We start from the raw sequence: 20,972 nt of genomic DNA on the forward strand, positions 1-20,972 counted from the left end.
TTTCGCCAAGACATTATGTTGCTGACCATAGGGTTCTGTAGGCAAGATCTTCCTTGAAATGTAGAATGAAGGGTTTAGCCTTCCTGCCCCACTTTCTCTGCTCCTATACACTGTCTTTCTCATTTCACTCAATTCATCCTACTACCACCTCTTCAAGGAACACAACTATTGTCATATTGTTATTCTCTGAATTAAGAAAAGAAGAGGTGGGACAAATGAACAAAGTGAACTGCCTAAAATATGGGGTAAAAGGGGGTGGCTCATCATGAAACTTAATAAAATCTTAAAGAGTTGACAGCCAGCCTGCAAGTTGACATTCTGCAAACAGAAACAGATTTTTTTTCCCTGCAAATAAAAACAGCTGACAAACCTATGGTGGTATTTTACTTATTGTCAAATACCATAAACAGATTGGACATGGATATGGAATATTCAAGGCTAGAAAAATACATCATTTATAAGTAACATTTAGTCAACTCTGATTTTTTTAGCGTTGTCATTAAAAATGATACAAGGTAGGCATCTTGAAACAATAGAAATTTATTGCCTGTTAGTTCCATAAGGAGTCACCTGGGAATTAGAGGTTAGAGCAACAAGTAGAGAATATTGCACCTCTACCTAGAAGTAAAAGAAAATTATACCACAGTCATAATATAAACTGAGAAGTGGATATGCAGTGAATCCCTCAAAAACATTAATGTCTGATATATAGAGTTAGGATAGTAAATAGGAAGTGATAGAGCAGGAAATATTTGTAATTTTACATTCTGAGTATAGAAAAATAGTTAAATGATCTACCCCAGAAGTAATTCATGCCAATTCTCTTCACCACTCATTGTCCAGATCAGTCCCTTATCCCCATCTCATAATAAAGAAACCAGGTAATGAACATACCCAGTCCTTCCTTAACAGGCCCTGAGAATTGTCTTGACATAAATCCATTTCTTGTATTTTAAACTGCTTCCTCAGATTAATCTGAGTTAGGGAACTTGGGGGACTATCTAGATCAGTTAATAGGGAACATTCACTTCAAATAAACATCCCTTTAGAAGAGGAAGGTCATTGAGAAGATGTGAACAAATCTGAGATCTAATTCTTTGCACACACAGGACCAAGCATGTGTTATCTCAGGTTGTTATCTAAGAGGATAATGCCCAAGTGTTTCTGAGAAGTCTTGAATACAAACTTCTGAAGTGATTTTTGCCAATGCAGAACAGGTTCTCAAATACTGGGAAAGGGGGAGGGATGTGGGACAGGTATATTTTTAGAAACACACTGATTAGTATAGCATATTTTATTTATAATGGGATTTTAATTATGTTCTCTCCCTTCTTTATCCATTCCATCCTGTTCCTTTCCCCCTCTCTTTTCATTTTTTGTTTATCTTTATTCTCCCTTTTAAAATGTTCTTCATTTATTTTTATCCTCCCACCAAATATTTCCTCTTTTTATTTATTTTCTTTATTGCTTTCCTTCCCACTTCTCCTCACTCCCTCCTTCTCCCGCTCCTACCTCATTTCACATGACACCTGTTTGCATTACCCTCTTTCTAGGTATTATGCTATCTGCTGCCAGCCCTTGGTTTATAGAAACAAGATGACTCCTCTGCGCATTGCACTGATGCTAGGAGGCTGCTGGATTATTCCCATGTTTATATCTTTTCTGCCCATCATGCAAGGCTGGAATAATATTGGCATCATTGATATGGTGAGTACTCAGTCAGATTCTGCTGGTTTACTGCTTAACTAGATAACTAAAAATCTGTCAGATTGGGTAGAAAACCTCAGAAACATTCAGCTAGTGATCTGAATGACAAACTTAAATAAAAGTAAAATTAGCCTTTTAAACATTTATGTTTTTGCTTTATGACAGAAAGTTTGAGACATCATTTTTTTGTATATTCTTGACAACATCCTTACTTATTTCAAACCATGAAAAAAGCCAGACTTAAGAAGGTGAGTTTCCATGGCAGTATACTGAGTTAATAGTAGAGAAGTCATTTAAAGATTTTTCAATCATTCTCCAGCAACTAGGTATATATTGTGTCCCAAGAGACCTCCATCCCATCTCATACTGAGAATGTAGGAGCATTATAGTAACTCATTGAAGAGAGAAGGAAAGGGATAGGACCTTCAAAAAATTAATAACGTTCTGACTCAAAAACTGTGATCCTGGGCCAAGAATATTCATCAACCCACTTTCTGAGAGGACACAGTAAGACGATCCATTGATCCCGAATGTAATTTTTCCACACAGGATTTGTGTGCCAAGTACATGCCAATCACTGGTTGACCTTTGAGAATCATCCAGTTTTTACGAGCTATGCTTTTAATTCCTAACCTGTGATGATGTAAAAACAAACAAAAACAAAACTGTGACCTAAATTCAGTCCCTGGGGAAATTATTGTAAGACCATGCCCTGGAAAAAGGAGTGGAGAGGAAACATTGAGTGAACTCCAGCTGCACTGAGCCAATTATTGGAGGAATTGCTGCCTCCTTCCCTCTCTAATCCATTTCCTAGCCTGATCCTTTGTCAGCAAAGGATATTTAAACCAAGACAGAGTCAAAATATGCATACATTATATCAGAACAAAAGTTTCTTTACTTCTTAACAAAAAACTAGGGACAAAAGAAGAGAAAAATGGGTCCATACAAGAGAGACTAGATGAATATTTTTTTGAACCCTATCCTTTTTCTTTCAAATTTCAGTTTTATTTCTATGGAATAAATTTTATTTTCATGTTCTCAGCAACCAGAAGAATATAAAATGTCCAACAGATGAATACTTGCTGTGCCTGATCTCAGGTTAACCAATATTCCTGTAACCGCTACTCAGTCCTCAAAATTTTCCTTAGGAAACTGGATGATCAGAGATGTTACTAGCTGGTCATCTTTGTAGGGAGTGGTTATCTATAGACAGAGTTACTGCTTGTGCTGATCTTTAGAATAATATATTTAGCGTATTGGACATCTAATGAGGGTTTAATCTTCTCCTGAAGAATTTACAAGAGGAAAAAACCTAGAAAAACTCTTGGAAAATTTTCCAAGGGATAAAAAACCTACGAGAGCGTCTGCCTTGCGGGCGCTAGCCTAGGACGGGCCGCGGTTTCGATCGCCCGGTGTCCCATATGGTCCCCCAAGCCAGGAGCGAACGAAACCAAACCAAACCAAACAAAAAAACTTATGAGAGTGAGGCATATCTTAAGAACTTCATTTGAATGGTCACTATAAAAATGTCTAGGATTTAAATACAGTATAACACATTCTATAGCATTCCTTTTCTTATTAAATTTGCCTAGAGAGAAGCCAGTACAACCCACATGTTCACAATACATATAGAGCTGTTTCTGATTACTCATAGAAATTTTGTTCTTTTCAGTAGCTGCAAATATAAATTAGCAAATATGGGAACTTTACTCCTACAAGAAACACAAAGTTAGGTTCCGCAAGTCTCTGGTCATATTTTCATCAATTAATATTTAACCTATGCTTATTATAAGAAAAGCATGAAAATATAAGGTGATAGAATAGAAAATAAAATAATGGACATATACAACATGTAAATACAAAGCAAAAGAAAGCATACTATTATCAGTAATAAAATTAGTTTAACACAAGTGACACTTCATATTAAACCTTTTTATATTTTTAAAATGCTAATTCAATAGTAAGATGAACACTATTTTGGTAATAGGCTATAAATAATAAATGTGTATATTAATACTAATATTGTGTATGAACACTTCCTGTAATTTTAGCTAAATATTTTTCATGTGTCTTATATTAACTGATACAACCTGACCTCAGGAAGAGAAATGACCCTGAATTTCAAAGCTTGCTTATGCCAAAGGTTATTCCTAAAGAACTTTGATGACTATGGTCTCTCAGTAAGCAATTTATACTTGGGAATAAAGTCTTTTCTGTTCTAAAAAAAATTAAATGTATTACAGTTCCAATAAAGGTTTGTACCTACACCATCAATGTAATTTTCCATATTACTAGAACAAAGAAGAAAAACCTACATTATCATCTAATTTCTGCCAAAAGGCATTGATAAAATTTAATGCTCATTCATATTTTAAAAAATCCATCAAAATAAGAGTAGAGACAGCTTTTTAATCAAATAGAGTCACTGACAAAAGACTTACAGCAGCTTCATGATTGATAGTAAAACATTGACAATTTCTTTTCTAAAACAAAAATGTAGCAATAGTGTCTGCTACTACAACTTTTAGTTCAGAATTTACTAAAGATCATAGAAAGTTCAAAAAGTGCAAGAAAAGTAGTATCAAGATTGGAAAGGGAGGGGCCAGAGAGATAGCATGGAGGTAAGGCATTTGCCTTTCATGCAGAAGGTCATCAGTTCGAATCCCGGTGTCCCATATGGTCCCCCGTGCCTGCCAGGAGAGATTTCTGAACATGGAGCCAGGAGTAACCCCTGAACACTGCCGGGTGTGACCCAAAAACCACACACACACACAAAGATTGGAAAGGGAAAATTAAAATTGTCTTAATTTTCAAGTCACATCTGTACTCATGGATAGAAAATTTCAAAAGAATCTAGAGATGAAAGGACCTAGGAGAAGCACAGAGGATTAAAGGACATGCTTTGCATATGCAAGGTCCCAAGTTCTGTCCCTGACCCCCGTATATCTTGCCATCACTTCTGAGTGTAGCCTGATTGACCCCACCACCTCTTACCCCAAGTAGTGATATATCTGTGGGAGAGGCTCCCAGTCCCACTGACCACTGCCTGAGCCCTCCATCCTAAACATATATATAAAAGTCGGTTATATATATACATATATATATGTGTGTGTATATGTCATTTAACATGAATGTTATATAACATTATATTACCATATAATATATTGCATTGTATTGTATTATATTTTATAACATATACACATTAATAATGAATTTAAGTTGCTAGATACAAAGCCAAAATCCAATTTTTTTCTCTGAGTTCTACACATTAAAAACAAATCAATTTAATTAAGATTTCAATAGGACCAGAGAGATAATACTGCTTTCCTTGATCTATACTACCTGGATTCACTCCTTGGCACCAATTACAGTTCTCTGAACCCCATCCCCACCCCCAGGAATGATCCTTTGGCACAAATCTACAAGCAAGCTCTAAGCACTGTTGGGGTGGCCCCAAAACCAAAATAAAAAGAAGTTTAATAATGTTTAACAGACTAAAAATCAAATACTTAGTAGGAATAAGTATTTGATGCAAGATATTTATACCAAGATACTTAAGTGTAAGAGATAGTTAGGAATAAATATTTGATATATGACATTTACACTAAAAATTATAAATAAATTATATATTTTATGAAATAAAATTTTAAAGACTTAATGTGAAGAAATTGCTATGTTTTTTTTTAATTTTTATTTTGACCAAAGTGGATTACAAATCTTTCACAGTAATTTTTTAGGTACATAGAGCCATTGAATCAGGGGCATTCCCATCACCAATGTTGTCCTCCCTCCACCCCTGTTCCCAACATGCATCCCATATGCCCCTCGTATCCTGGTTGCTAGTATAAATGGTCCCCTCTGTGTTTAGCATGTTGTAGATTGGGTGTCAATTCTGTTGTCGTTGGCTTTGGATTTGGTGTTTAAGAAATTTCTGTGTTTTTAACTTGAAAAATTTTGTTATTGTTAAGATGCTATTGTCCTTATTCTTTTGATCTCAAATTAAAACTGGCAGATTTTTGAAAAATTGGTAAATTAATTCTAAATTTTATACGGACATTCTGATATATTAAAAATTGCTCAAAATCCTAAGGAAGAGGGGCCAGAGAGATAGCATGGAGGTAAGGCGTTTGCCTTTCATGCAGAAAGTCATTGGTTCGAATCCCGGTGTCCCATATGGTTTCCTGTGCCTGCCAGGAGCAATTTCTGAGTATGGAGCCAGAAGTAACCCCTGAGCACTGTCGGGTGTGACCCAAAAGCCACAAAAGAAAATATCCTAAGGAAGAGAAAGCACTATTTGAAGACTTTTGATCTCTCTCCCTATATTATATGGTTATATAAATTAAAGTAGTAATTTAATAGTAATTTATAGTAGGTGGGTAACCCAGGGAACAAAATAGAAAATTCAGGTACATATATGTGAATGCAGAATTTTCTGATTTTTGGCTAAGAGCATTCTGCAGTACAGCATGGGATTGGTCATTTCAGTAAATCATATGTAGTTTATTTGTTAAAAACAAAGTAAAAGTTTAATTTGAATCCTACATCAGATCATATAAAAACAATGATTCCAAATGAATAGCAGAAATAGATGCAAAAATTAAAAGTAAAGATGTTAGGTAATATAGGCCAATGAATGGTGTGAGAATATCCTTTACACTCTGAGTAAACAAAGATTTTTAAAGGCATTGATGCTAAAAGTATAAATTCTTTTTTATTTGTGTCTTTGGGGCTACATCTGCTTATGCTCAGGATTTACTCATGGCTCTGCAGTCTGGAATAACTCCTGGAGATCTGGAGATGCTCAGGGTACTGTCTGGGATGTCAGAGATAGAATCTGGGTGAGCTACCTGCAAGGCAAGAGCCCTACACACCATACTTTTCCTCCAGCCCTAAAAGTATAAATTCTTAAAATAAAGAACTTTTAATCGTAACATATTTGAAATAGTACAAAGTTCTGTGAATATTTTAACATCAAAACTTATCTAGAAAACTAAGCAACATAAAAATATGAGAAAACTATTAGAGTCAGTAGGAGTCACAGATCAAATTTTAAAGTGGAATAGATATCTACATAATTACATCACAACATATTCAAATAGAAATTTGGTTATTAACATCATTACTCATCAAAAATGCACATTAATACCTCAGTTTAAAAAAATAAGCCTACTTGACTTAATTCAAAATTCCAATCAGGAGCTAAAGCTTTAGAAACTTAAAAGCACAAATGCAGGAGCAGTTTGAGATGATTTATTTGACTTAGAAACTAAAGGTATAGTTGGAAGAATTGGGACAGACAAAAGCAAGGCAGTATGTCACTACTCTGAATACACGGTGAGATATTATATCCTATTGGAATAGCACCAGAGCTTCTGGGCAGATGGAAGAAATGTAAACTCAGACAATTCCTTGAAAAATAACTTTCTGTATCTACTATTGTTCAACCTGTAACAGTAAATTTTTAGTTATTTAAAAATATTGTTAATGCATTGTGATTCATAGTTGAGTTATTCATAGTTGAGTTTTAGACATACAATGCTTCAGTACCATTCCCACCACCAGTGCCAACTTCCACCAGTGTTCCCAGAGTCCATCCCATACCTTCCCTATGTCCCAAAGTCCTGCAGTAAGTTTGCTTTGAATTTGGATTTTGGGCCAAGCCCAAAGATGCTCAGGGCTTATTTATGGCAGTGTTCAAAGAGCTATATGCTGTGCTGAGGGTCTAACCTCAGAAAAAGGTTGGCTGCAATCAAAACAAGCACCCTACCTACTACACTATCTTCCATCCCCAAGTCAATAGTAAGACTTGAGCACTGCCATATATGCACCCTCCAAATATGTATACACCTTAAGTATGTTGCTGCAGTAATTATTTATCAAAGATGGGAAGGGATAGAGAATTCAATTCTGTAAAAAGATATAAATTGGCTATTGCAATTTTCAGGTCCTTAATATCTTGGCAAGAAGAGTTTTGTTTGCATGTTTGGGTTGAACATGTAAATCAAGTGTGAGATAGTGGGAGGCATCTATATATTCACAGGAAGTAGAAAAGGTGAATATATTCAAAATCTTGCCTGAATCTATAGACTTTTCTCCTTTTGTGTTTCTAAACTTTCTCATCTCTACATCAAACTCTAAGGCCCCTATTGGCCACTGCGTCCTATTAATTTAAACATAGTTATGTGGGCCCGGAGAGATAGCACAGCGGCATTTGCCTTGCAAGCAGCCAATCCAGGACCAAAGGTGATTGGTTTGAATCCCGGTGTCCCACATGGTCCCCTGTGCCTGCCAGGAGCTATTTCTGAGCAGACAGCCAGGAGTAACCCCTAAGCACCACTGGGTGTGGCCCAAAAACAAAACAAACAAAAAAAATTATGTAATGGTAAAATTCCAGTAGAACAAAGAATATAAAGATATTAGTCTAGAAAAACGGCCCTTAAGCTCCACTCCCCCACAAAGAGTTAAAATCAGAATGGCATGGTGAAATTTTCTCACATATTTAAAAAGTTTAAAGTTATTTAAAAAGGATGTGTAAACAATGCAAATATTTAGGTACAATAGAAATAGGTGGAGGACCACCAATATTTATCTATAACCAGCACCCTAGGCTATGTGGCTATTACTGTTTTACAGACATCTTGTGGAGAGATTAGCATATTGTGAGCAAGTGGACAGATCAGAAACAGCAACAGAATAAAACAATTTGGGTATATAGAATGAAGGATTATTTTGTCTCTACTTCTACCATTTTCCTGAGATACTGAGTTTTCAAAACCTTGGATTTCAGCATATCTTTATTCTACCATCGTGGATTTTTGTGGTATATATGGGTCTATATGGGATTATAAGAAAAACAAGCTTTGCTGACAAATCTTTCTTTTCTTTTCTCTACCTTTTTTAATACATATTCCATGCCCCCATTCTATCTTTTTATCTTCTTTTTTCTTTTTGTATAATTTTCCTCATTCTCCTTCTTGTTTTTCTTTGTTGATTTCCCCTCTCCTCCTCTTTTCCTCATCTCCTTTCTCCCACAACTCTCAGATAGAAAAGAGGAAGTTCAATCAGAACTCTAACTCCACATATTGCATCTTCATGGTCAACAAGCCTTATGCCATCACCTGCTCTGTGGTAGCCTTCTACATTCCGTTTTTCCTTATGGTGCTGGCCTATTATCGCATATATGTCACAGCAAAAGAACATGCCCACCAGATCCAGATGTTACAACGGGCAGGAGCCCCTCCTGAGGGCAGGCCCCAGACAACAGACCAACATAGTACTCATCGCATGAGAACAGAGACCAAAGCAGCCAAGACCCTGTGCATCATAATGGGTTGCTTCTGCCTCTGTTGGGCTCCATTCTTCATCACCAATATTGTGGATCCATTCATAGACTACACTGTCCCCGGGCAGGTGTGGACTGCTTTCCTCTGGCTTGGTTACATCAATTCTGGATTGAATCCCTTTCTCTATGCCTTCTTGAATAAGTCCTTTCGACGTGCCTTCCTCATCATCCTCTGCTGTGATGATGACCGCTATCGAAGACCTTCCATTCTGGGCCAGACTGTTCCCTGTTCAACCACAACCATTAATGGATCCACACATGTACTAAGGTGAGTGAACTTGATTGTATTTTTTGCATGACCCACAAGAGTTAACTCTCTAATTTTTTTCTTGTTGTCATTGTTATTGTTTGTTTCCAGAAGGATTATTCTTGACAAACTATGCAGTAGTTGCAGATTTTAAAGAAATTACTTCTGGTCATGCAGTAGAGTAGTTGCAAAGAGCTCAGACTGAATGAGAGAGTGATCCATGCTCAAATCCATTCTATAGTTTAATGACCTTGCAAAGTCATCGAACCATTTTGAACTTGATTTTTTTAAATTAAGACAATAAGCCAAAATCATAGTTTAGTGGGTAGAGTGCTTTCTTTCTCAGGACTGACCTAGATTCAATCCCCCAGACTCCATATAGATCTTTGCTTCCACCAGGAGTGCTTCCTGAGCACAGAGCCAGAAGTAAACTCTAGATATGGCTCAAAAGCCAGAGAAAAAATAGATAATGATTACTCTACATCAATGAGATTTTTGTGAGGCTCAAATATGCTAATATAAGCATTTACTTAATCTCATTTACTAATACTTAAAAGGTTATATTCTAACCATATTAAAAGCATGGTTTTTATTTTATTTTATTTCCTTTCTCTTTTCTCTTCTTTTTTTTTGGGGGGGACACACCTGTTTGATGCTCAGGGGTTACTCCTGGCTAAGCACTCAGAAATTGCCCCTGGCTTGGGGGAACCATATGGGACGCTGGGGAATTGAACCCAGGTCATTCCTTGGCTAGCGCTTGCAAGGCAGACACATTACCTCTAGCACCACCTCACCGGCCCCTTTTCTCTTCTTTTTATCTTATTTTTTACTTTACTTTTTTTTTTTCTTGATGTTGGGCCACACTTGGCTGTGTTTAGGCTTATTCCTGACTTTGTGCCCAGGTATCACTCCTGGAGGTGCATAGAGGACCATATGCAGTGTCAGAAATTAGACTGGGATCTACCATATGCAATGCAAACACCTTATCCACTGTACTATTTCTCCAATTCAAAAACTTGAGTTTTAAAGTAAAATAGACTTTATATGGCCAGTATCATAATACTAGAGTCTTGAATACCCTTTCCTCCAATTTAAACTAGTAATACTATCCATCTCTTAGTTTTTTGTGATAAACTACATATAATATATTCATATAAATCTTAATTCTATTACTCAAAGTGTTGTCTATAGAAGATTTATATCACATAGCATTTTAACTTAGGTGATGATCTTTTTTTATATAATTTTTGTTTTGTTTTATTTTGGGGCCACACCTGTCAGCACTCAGGGGTTACTCTTGGCTTTGTGCTCAGAAATCACTCCTGGTAGGCTCCTGGGACCAAATGGGATATCAGGAATTGAACCCAGGTCCATCCTGCATCAGCCGCATGCAAGGCAAACACTCTACTGCTGTGCTACCTCTCTGGCCCGATATTAAATTTATTTATTTATTTATTTTTTTTGGTTTTTGGGTCACACCCAGCAGTGCTCAGGGGTTATTCCTGGCTCCATGCTCAGAAATTGCTCCTGGCAGGCACGGGGGACCATATGGGACGCCGGGATTCGAACCGATGACCTTCTGCATGAAAGGCAAACGCCTTACCTCCATGCTATCTCTCCGGCCCCTTAAATTTATTTTTAATAATATTTTATTTAAACACCTTGATTACAAACATGATTGTGGTTGGGTTTCAGTCATGTAAAGAACACCCCCCATCACCAGTGGAATAGGTGATGATCTTAAAGTAACATGATAAACCACTATAAATGGAATGATAAATATGCACTAGTTAAGTGATGTGGCAGATGATATAACGGAGGTATAGATAACATAGAATAGGAATATAAATGTAAATGAAGTTGATTTGACTAAAGAAAATTAGGGATGCCTTCACAAAACAGCATTTTATATGAATTTGAGACATAGATGAGATACAGAGGAAGGTAAGTAGTATGAAAAATATGGTAATGTCTGTTACCTTTATAGAAGTTGGTGATGGTAGAGGATTTGATGTTGAATAGTTATGATATTTTTCCAAAACCTGATAATTTTCAGATGCCTCTGAAGTAGAGAAGCATTTGGTGATGAAAAACCATTCATAGTCAATACATTCATCTTGCAGCAGAGATGAATTTGTAAACATTTTATTTTCCTTGTCCCTGAAATGCAAAAAGATTTGTAAGAAGCAGTTTCTTCTTTGAGACAAGCCTTTGATTTATTTCTGATGATGTTACTGTTCAACTGTTCCTTCCGCTGAAAATTGGGAATTTTTATTTGCACATGTAAGAAAAGAAAACAAAAGGAAGAATTGCCATGAAATATAAACTTTTATTCGAAGGCTAACAAAAACCGCTCCTTTTCCCTCAGTCTGTACTAGGGAAAATGTGGGAGTTGATCTGTGGTAATTTTCTGTGGAATTAGGAGACTTAAAGAGGGAAAGTAGCCTGTACAGAGGAGGATATTTAAAACCTGAATTTCCTGAAGAGCAATCAAACTCTGGAAGAAGAGAAACTGTTTTAGTCACTGCTATGCACTAAATGCCCAATGAGTCACTTGATATCTAGAGAAACTTATACTCTCCCTTTCTCTTTCTGGGTCTTTGTCTCTGTCTACCTGTTTGTACGTCTCTCTCTGCCTTTCTCTTATGGTAGAGAATGGACCCTGGGCCTCCTATAGGCAAGGCAAGTTATAAAACATCCTCAACCTGTGTTTATCCTTCTTCTTCTGACTTAATTTAATATAATATCTTCCAGTTCCATCCATGTTGCAGAAAATCTCATGTAGCATTATTCCTAACAGTTAAGATTTTCATATTTATTTATTATTTTGTGTTTTTTTCCCCTCACATCCAGAGGTACTATAGGATTACTATTTACTCTGCACTCAGGAATCACTCTTGGTGGGCTCAATAAACTACATAGGATGCCAGGAATTGAACCTAGGTTGGCTATGGAGAAGGTTAACACCCTATCTGCTACTCATTCCTGCCTCTGTATTAATTTGTCATTATATTAATCATGTATGAATTCTTTATGTAATATCCTTGTGTATTTTAATGTCTAAGTGTTAGTATTCACTATTTATTTTGAATATTAACTTTTAGTTATAAAATTTAATGATGCATATTTTATCTTTTACTTTGCTAAACTTTGTCACCTAGAAATTTGAAATGTGAAAAGAATAAACTTAACATTAGACCATTTTCCTTCTCAATTTTTCACATTGATTTTCCTAAAAACCATGCTTTTTGATTTTCTTCCTAACTAGGCTGCAGCTCTATATTAATATATTTTTTCTCTTCTGCTCCTTCTGAATATTGGAGCTCTTTAGGACTTGATTGTTGATTTATTCTCCTTCTCACTCATTTTACGTGAGTTAGACATCCACAGTTTCAAATACCATCTTTGACCTATCAAGTTTAATTAATATATCTAGGTCATAGCTATTCTTTGATCCCAGAACACAAGATTCATTTTGTTTCCTTGACAACCATATAGATGCCTTTTAGAAATCTCAAATTTTATGTTTTGAAGATTGAATTCTTCTATGCTCTGTTTCCTAAACTACTCTCTTCCATTTTCCATAAATGGAACCATCTTACTCCCAAAGCTAGACACTTTCTAGGGCAAAACATAATCAAATAAATGTAGATACCACATTATTAATATTGACTGCCATTCTATATAATTCCAGAAAATTTTGTATGCATCATCAGATTTAATTTTTGTTAGTGTTGCAATTATCATTCATTTTAAAGAGAATAACATCAAAGTTTAGCAAGAGTAAATAACTGGCCCAAAGTTGTGTATGTAGTAAAGCTGAATCTGAGCTTCAGATTCAAATCTTTCTGCCTGTGGGTGTAGTTCTGTCTATGTCATTTAGATTCAAGGAAAGAATTGCCATATCTTATGTTTATCTGATATTTCAGTAATTTTATGAGTAATGTGTCAACTCTGTCATCCTGCTCTTATTATTTTGTTGTGTACACACACACACACACACACAAAACCAGTAACTTGTCCAAATTGAGGAATTTTTCATTCCCTGTTCATAAAAGGGGAATGAGTTTAGAGCTGTTTGTTCTATTCCAAATAATGTTATATCAATTCCTATTTCTAGTTTCACACCGACTATTCAAAGGAGCAATACATTTAGAAGCCCAACTCCTGATTTACAGTGATTTTTTTCCTTGCATTGCATTCAGAACAATATTTTCACATTTTATTAATAGGGGCATTTGTTCTTTTAAACTTTTGCCAGATGGCAATGACGTGAGTACAGCATTATTTCTATGAATTGTGCAGATTTTGAATGTAGAATTTCTTGTTTATCTCTTACAATATCAAATACTGAAAATGTTTTTCACTTCTCTCTGTACATAAATTTTGCAGCCCTTTATACAGTATGCAAAAAGACAGATTATCAAATGATCAAAATAGTTTTAAACTGATGAAATAGCTTCATGACTGTGTACAGATTCATGAATGACTAAAAGATCCCCAAATTAAAATTTACCCTTTTTTGTAGTCTACAATGAAAGTATAATACTGAGGGGTTTCACAAAAGCACTCTAGATTTCAAAATGAAAACTTTTCATCTTGTAATTTTTTTTTAAGTTTTAATTTTTTGGGCCACACCTAGTGATGCTCAGGGGTTAATCCTGGCTCTGTACTCATGAATAGCTCCTCACAATACTCTGGGGACCATATGTATTCCAAAGATAGAACCTATGTTAGCTGTATGCAAGGCAAATAGTGCCTTACGCACTGTACTATAGCTCTGGCCCTTTCTGCTTTGCCTGGGAAGTGTCATCGACTGTAGTTTTAGTGTTAACTCTGCAAGTGTCTGTAAATAACTTTTATATTTAGGGTAGAACAAATAACACTTCAAAAATTTGGGGACAAGTGGGATTAAGTAAAATAGCACATTTGGCTTATAATAAATTAGATTTATTTTTAGATTAATCTAATATAAATTAGATTATTTTTATTAAGTCTTCCTACATAAAAGGCTAATATTTACAGAAGACCTCACCTCCTTTCTACAATTATGATGAAAGCACCAAGTATTATAATACCAGAAAGTAATGGTTATGTCTGACACATTACTTTTAACATTAAAGAAATGCATTAGTAGGACCAGGTTGTTGAGTTTTAAATTTATGGCTAATCAGGATCCTGTGTAACTGGACAATTCCTGAAAAAGAGAAAAAGAATTGTGTCTTTTAAATTGACTATATTAATCAGTTTATGAAACCTCTAAATTTTAAAGGATGCTGCTTGTGATAGAGTGAGATCTTTGATAAATCAATTGAGTGTTTAAAATGAAATTGCTTCTTAGAACAGAAATACATAAAACTAAGATGATTGTTAACAGGTACTTTCAGTTTTGACTAGTTTCTTGATAAGGTTTTTAAGAAATTAAAAATAGACTCCATGCATATGAATGAATAAAACCACCAAGAAAGACTGAAATATTGGCCTTTGATTTTAAATATCTAGTTTATTCCTAATAAAACTTTGTCAATAAAAATTCAAAAAAGGGGCCGGGAAGGTGGCGCTAGAGGTAAGGTGTCTGCCTTACAAGTGCTAGCCAAGGAAGGACCGCGGTTCGATCCCCGGTGTCCCATATGGTCCCCCCAAGCCAGGGGCGATTTCTGAGCACATAGCCAGGAGTAACCCCTGAGCGTCAAACGGGTGTGGCCCCCAAAAAAAAATTCAAAAAAAATTCAAAAAAAAAAAGAAAAGAAAAATATCCAGGTTGGGCCTGATCGATAGTATAATGGGTAAAGCATTTGCATTACACTGTTTGTCTCAAGTTGCATCCCTAGAGACACATATGGTCCCCCAGGCTCTGCTTGGTGTGATCCCTAAATGCAGAGAAAAGCGACACTAAGTGTTATCCCTTCCCCGTCTTACCCCTGCCCCCATAAAAAGTGAATAAACAAGACCAGTTTTGTCATAATATTTAGGCTTGGTCTTAATTATTACAGTGCTTTAATTTGTATAATTTTCTATATTCCGCAAGCAGAGGGGTAGCTTGTGAAGTAAAATGTGCTTTTGTAAGCAATTTTTGGATGACACAAGATTTAAATTCTACATAGTAACCAAGGTTGCAATTGTGTTTGGTTGTTTCCTGTTGAATATATATCTCCCTTGGAATCATTCAACCTGTGATCAAAGTAGATGTGAAGAGACCGTTTATTACTGAGTTTTTCTATAAACTTCAGTTACAAAGTCTTTTCAAAATAATTTCCAAGCATTAATTATTGTCATCTAAACATTTCTTGTGAAAGTTTATTCTATATACAGATACATATTTTAGAAAGAAGCATGAGACAGTGGACTTTAATATGTATATGGCTTCAGGGCAGTTAGAAGACCTAGCTTCTCACTTCTTGTCACATCAATTGGTCTGTAGCTATGCTTCCTCCATTGACCATTATCTACTTATTTACTGTTGTCTCTTTTCTCACTCTAGAAAATTATATCAAATACAATGCAGAAAAGTAAATAATCTAATTATAAAATACCAAATGTATTGCTATTAAAATTAGGAATAAGACAAGGATAACTTTCTTTTGATAGTATAGGAAATTGATCAGAACTTCATATTTACAGATTTGAACATAATTTTATGTTTCAAGGCTAAAAATATTTGACTTGTGCCCAAACTCAACAGGTGGTAAAAATATTGACTGACAATCAGCTTTCTCATGATGATGACAGTCACCAAATTGTGTTGAATTCTTGTAACAGGGAATCTTTCCACAGGGGCAGCACACCTAGTGTTGCTCAGGCTACTCCTGACTCTATGCTCAGAGGTTGCCCAGAGTGGATCTTTGGGGACTGGATGGTACTAAGGATCAATCCCAGGTCTCCTGCATGCAAAGATGTATCCCAGCCCTTTGAACTGTCTCTTGCCTAAAAATTTACATCATAATGAACCTTCTTTGTGGTTGGATAGTGCTAATGTTTAAAATATCTTTCAGTTGAATTTTCCTATCTATGACTTCTAGCCACTGTTGCTATTTCTGCTCTGGACAGGAGAAAATGAGGCTACCACATTTTTGTTGATACAGTCCTTTATTTATATTTTAGTTATGTCCCTTCTGGGAATTTTCTTTTACAGTTCAGCCTATTAATTTTTTCCATTACTCTTCTCTTAAAATTCGCTGAAGGTTTCAAGAAAATAATTCTTTCTCATTACTTGCTCTCAAACTAGAATACTATTCTACCTCTGAAAACTTTTTCAAGCACATTCTGTAGAAATTCTTATTCTTCACCCTTAAACTTCATTCTAACATGTTCTTTATTGACCAGGATCTTTGCTAAGGTAACAACTATCTACAGCCAAAAGCTCGGTGCTGGCATAAGATAAAGCTACTGGTTTAGACTTCACAAATGAAAACTATTTCCATTATCATATAGAAGTTGCATGAGGGGGGCCCGGAGAGATAGCACAGCGGCGTTTGCCTTGCAAGCAGCCGATCCAGGACCAAAGGTGGTTGGTTCGAATCCCGGTGTCCCATATGGTCCCCCGTGCCTGCCAGGAGCTATTTCTGAGCAGACGGCCAGGAGTAACCCCTGAGCGCCGCCGGGTGTGGCCCAAAAACCAAAAAAAAAAAAAAAAAAAAAAAAAGTTGCATGAGGGCCCAGGGAAATAAAGGGGTATTTAGCATATGTGAAGTCCTGAATTCACATATGAATTGACAGCACATTGGCTCCCTGAGTACTAGTGGCTGTGTGGACCAAACCATCTATATTCTCACTGATATTAGTTAGCTAGAATCCCATAACCCCAGCATTGATCAGGGTGTATATTAAAACATAGAGGCAGATATTACAAGAATGATAAAACAACTCTGTACTTATATAAGAAAACGTTTTCTAAATAAAGGATTTATCGTAGGATTAAACTTGATTAATCTTTATCCTATGATTAAACTTGACAAACTTTAATCATAAAAAAATTTTAGTAGATATGATATATAAGTTTTTTGTAGAGTAACAGCCCTTGGATGAGGCTGGATGGTGATGGATGATGATGGAGGGGCCTTTCTCCACCAGCCCAGGCCACGTGCCTTTAACCACCTTCAGCCGGCGGGTTCCCAGCTTCAGGATAGTGGTGGTGAGAAAACTCACAGGCAGGCTTCAGGAGATATCATCTTTATTCATGGCCCTAGCCACCACATGTGTGGCCTATAATCTTAAACCTCTTTAAGCATGCTCTCTTCAGCTTGCCCTGCTTCTTCCTCTCAATCCATCCTCCAAATCCTCTCTCCACCCCTCAGGTGATCTTCTTCATACCTTCCAAAGACCGTTCCCAGAAATGGGCAGGTTTTACCCTAAGGCAAAGTTATGTAGAAGATAGGGGTGGGGTGACAGTTTTTGACATTCTCATGCAAAATATTAATAAATCCAGGGGTCAAAGAAATAATAGAAAGTGAAATAGTTGTCTTGCATGCTGCCACCTTGGGTTTGATCCCAAGCATCCTATATGATCCACTAAGCCAGGGGACTCAAACTCAATTTACTTGGGGGCTGCAGGAGGCAAAGTTGGGGTGAGGCAGGGCCACATAAGGGATTTCACAATTTCTTACTAATGCGATTTTTATTGCGATTATTCAGTAAGCGAATAATCGCGAATACTGCGATATTTGAAGGCCGGCCTCGGGCCACAAAATGTACGGAGGGCAGCAAAGGGCCCGCGGGCCACGAGTTTGAGACCCCTGCTAAGCATTTCCAGAGTAATTCCTGAGTGTAGAGCCAGGAATGACTCCTGAGCATTGCCAGCTATGGATCAAAAAACAAAACAAAAATTAATAAATCTAGGACTGGAGCAATAGTACAACAGGTAGAGCATTTGCTTTGCATGCAGTTGACCCAGGTTTGATTCCTGGCATCCCTGAGCCAACCAGGAGTAATTTCTGAGTACAGAGCCAGGAATAATCTCTGAACACACTGAGTGTGGCTTTAAAAACAAACAAAAATCCAGATTGATATGTAGATTCAATAGAAATGAAAAAGTTGAATCTACTTACTGTCATTTGTTGACTCTTTTATAAATAGCACTAATCAAAACATTTATTTGCATTTATTTTGGATTTGGGGGCGAATCAGACTATACTCAGGTTTTACTCCTTGCTATGTGCTCAGAGGTCACTCGTAGCTGAAACTATAGGACCAAATATGGTGATGGGAATTGAACCCAGATTGTCTCTGTGTAAGGCATATGGTTTATACAACAAGTTAGCTCTTTGGCCTTTAAAAAATAATATCTTTATTTAAGTACCATGATCACAAACATGATTGTAGTTGGGCGTCAGCCATAAAAAGAACACCCCCCGGGCCCGGAGAGATAGCACATCCGCGTTTGCCTTGCAAGCAGCCAATCCAGGACCTAAGGTGGTTGGTTCGAATCCCGGTGTCCCATATGGTCCCCCGTGCCTGCCAGGAGCTATTTCTGAGCAGACAGCCAGGAGTAACCCCTGAGCACCGCCGGGTGTGGCCCAAATACCAAAAACAAACAAACAAAAAAAACACCCCCCTTCACCAGTACAATATTCTCACCACCAATGCGCCATCCCCTTTCTCCCCCACTCCTGCCTGTATTCAAGGCTTGTATTCTACTCCTCTCACTCAATAACATCATCATAATAGTTGTTAGTGTAGTTATTTCTCTAAAAGCACTCACAACTCTTTGTGATGAGCTTCATAACATGAGTTGGTCCTTACAGCCCTCAACTCTGTTGTCTCTGGGATTATTACAATAATGTATTTTATTTTTCTTAAAATCCATAGATGAGCAAGACTATTCTGTGTCTGCCTCTCTCCCTCTGAATTATTTTACTCAGCATAACAGTTTCCATGTACATCCATGTACAGGAAAATTTCATGACTTCGTCTCTCCTGATGGCTGCATAATATTCCATTGTGTATATGTACCACAGTTTCTTTAGCCATTTCTCTATTGAAGGGCATCTTGGTTGCTTGCAGATTCTGGCTATTGTAAATAACTGCAATGAATATAGGTGTGCAGAAGGCATTTTTGTATTGTGTTTTTGTGTTCCTAGGGTATATCCCTATGAGTGGTATAACTGGATCATATGGGAGCTCAATTTCCAGTTTTCTGAGGAATCTTCATATTGTTTTTCATTAAGGATGGACTAGACAGCATTCCCACCAGCACTGAATGAAAGTTCCTTTCTCTCCACATACTCGCCAACACTGATGGTTCTTGTTTTTTGTTATATGTGTGTATGAGGCGGTGCCTCATTATTGTTTTGATTTGCATCTCTAAGTATTATTGATGTGGATCATTTTTCATGTGCCTTTTGGCCATTTGTATCTCTTCTTTGAGGAAGTATCTATTCTTTTCTTCTCTCCATTTTTTTGATGGGATTAGAGGGTTTTTTCCTTGTTAAATTCTGTCAGTACCTTGTATATCTTAGGAAAAGGAATATGGGAAGAATCACTTCCCCAACTTTAAATTGTGTTACAAAGCAATAGACATTAAAACAGCATGCTATTGGAATAAATACAGACCCTCAGATCAATGGATTATACTTGAGTATTCACAGAATGTTCCCAGACATACAATCAACTAATATTTGATAAAGGGGCAATGAATGCAAAATAGATCAAGGAAAGCCTCTTCAACAAGTGGTGTTGGCACAACTGGTTAACCAATGCAAAAAAAGTGAACTCAGTCCTCCATCTAAAACCATGCACATAGGTCAAATCCAAATGGATTAAAGACCTTCACATTGAACCCAAAACTATAAGGTAATATAGAAAAACACTTAGGTAAAACACTCTCCAAACAAATGGAAGCAGAGATAAACAGATGGAACTATATTAAGCTGAGAAGCTTGTGCACCTCAAAGGAAATAGTGACTAGGATACAAAAGCCACTCACAGAATGGGAGAAACTATTCACTCAATATTCATCAGATATGGGGATAATATCTAAGATTCAGACCTTTTTTTAGACCTATTTATAACTTATCTCTTCAGCCAATTGGTACATAAGGGCTAGTCCATCTTACTCCCAAAAGCTCTCCCCGGAAGTAGCATATTAATATTTTCATTGACTGTACAGATGGTTGCTCTTATCATATCCTATTGTTCACCTGGATTGCATTTGAAAAGACATATTGACTTCATAACTAAATTGTGAAACCACTTTCCAATTTGTAAGTTTGGCATACCATAATTTCCATTTTAAGTAAAGTTTTGAACATCATAATTGGAAGATTACCTGTGGCTGAAGAAATTGTTTAAATTTGATTTATTTGAGGTCCTTCTAGGTTTTTACTAATGATAGAAAGTTGTCTAACAGTTACAAGATGTTGCTTATCTTTATCTTGACCTTTGGATGTCACAATTAAATTCAATATTTACCTTACTCTTTTGAGTAAACAGATTTAGCATGAGTGAATCAAAGATGGATGAGAGTGACTTGCCTTGTCTCTCCAAAATTGTCCAAACTTAGACCTGTAATTTACAGATTCATAACAAAGTTAAAAGGGACCAAAGGGGCCAAAGGGTAGAAGATAATCATTATTAAAAGCAGGAAAGCAAAATGCCTTACTTTTTGGTCTTTTCTGCAACTGTAAAAGTACATTTAATTTGCTATTTATCTTTCTTGCAGTAGAAAAATAAAATATAATT

At 36.4% G+C, this 20,972-nt stretch overlaps 1 protein-coding gene across 1 annotated transcript in view; it reads left to right on the forward strand.

Moving 5' to 3' along the window:
- HTR4 (5-hydroxytryptamine receptor 4) overlaps positions 1-20,972 on the forward strand; it is a 210,657-nt gene that overhangs the window by 139,145 nt on the left and 50,540 nt on the right. The window contains 2 exon segments of the mRNA XM_049785257.1: positions 1,554-1,707; positions 8,749-9,317. Of these exon segments, the coding sequence (XP_049641214.1) occupies positions 1,554-1,707; positions 8,749-9,317 (723 nt within the window).

This window comes from Suncus etruscus, chromosome 12, assembly GCF_024139225.1.
Source record: "Suncus etruscus isolate mSunEtr1 chromosome 12, mSunEtr1.pri.cur, whole genome shotgun sequence".
Taxonomy (NCBI): Eukaryota; Metazoa; Chordata; class Mammalia; order Eulipotyphla; family Soricidae; genus Suncus; species Suncus etruscus.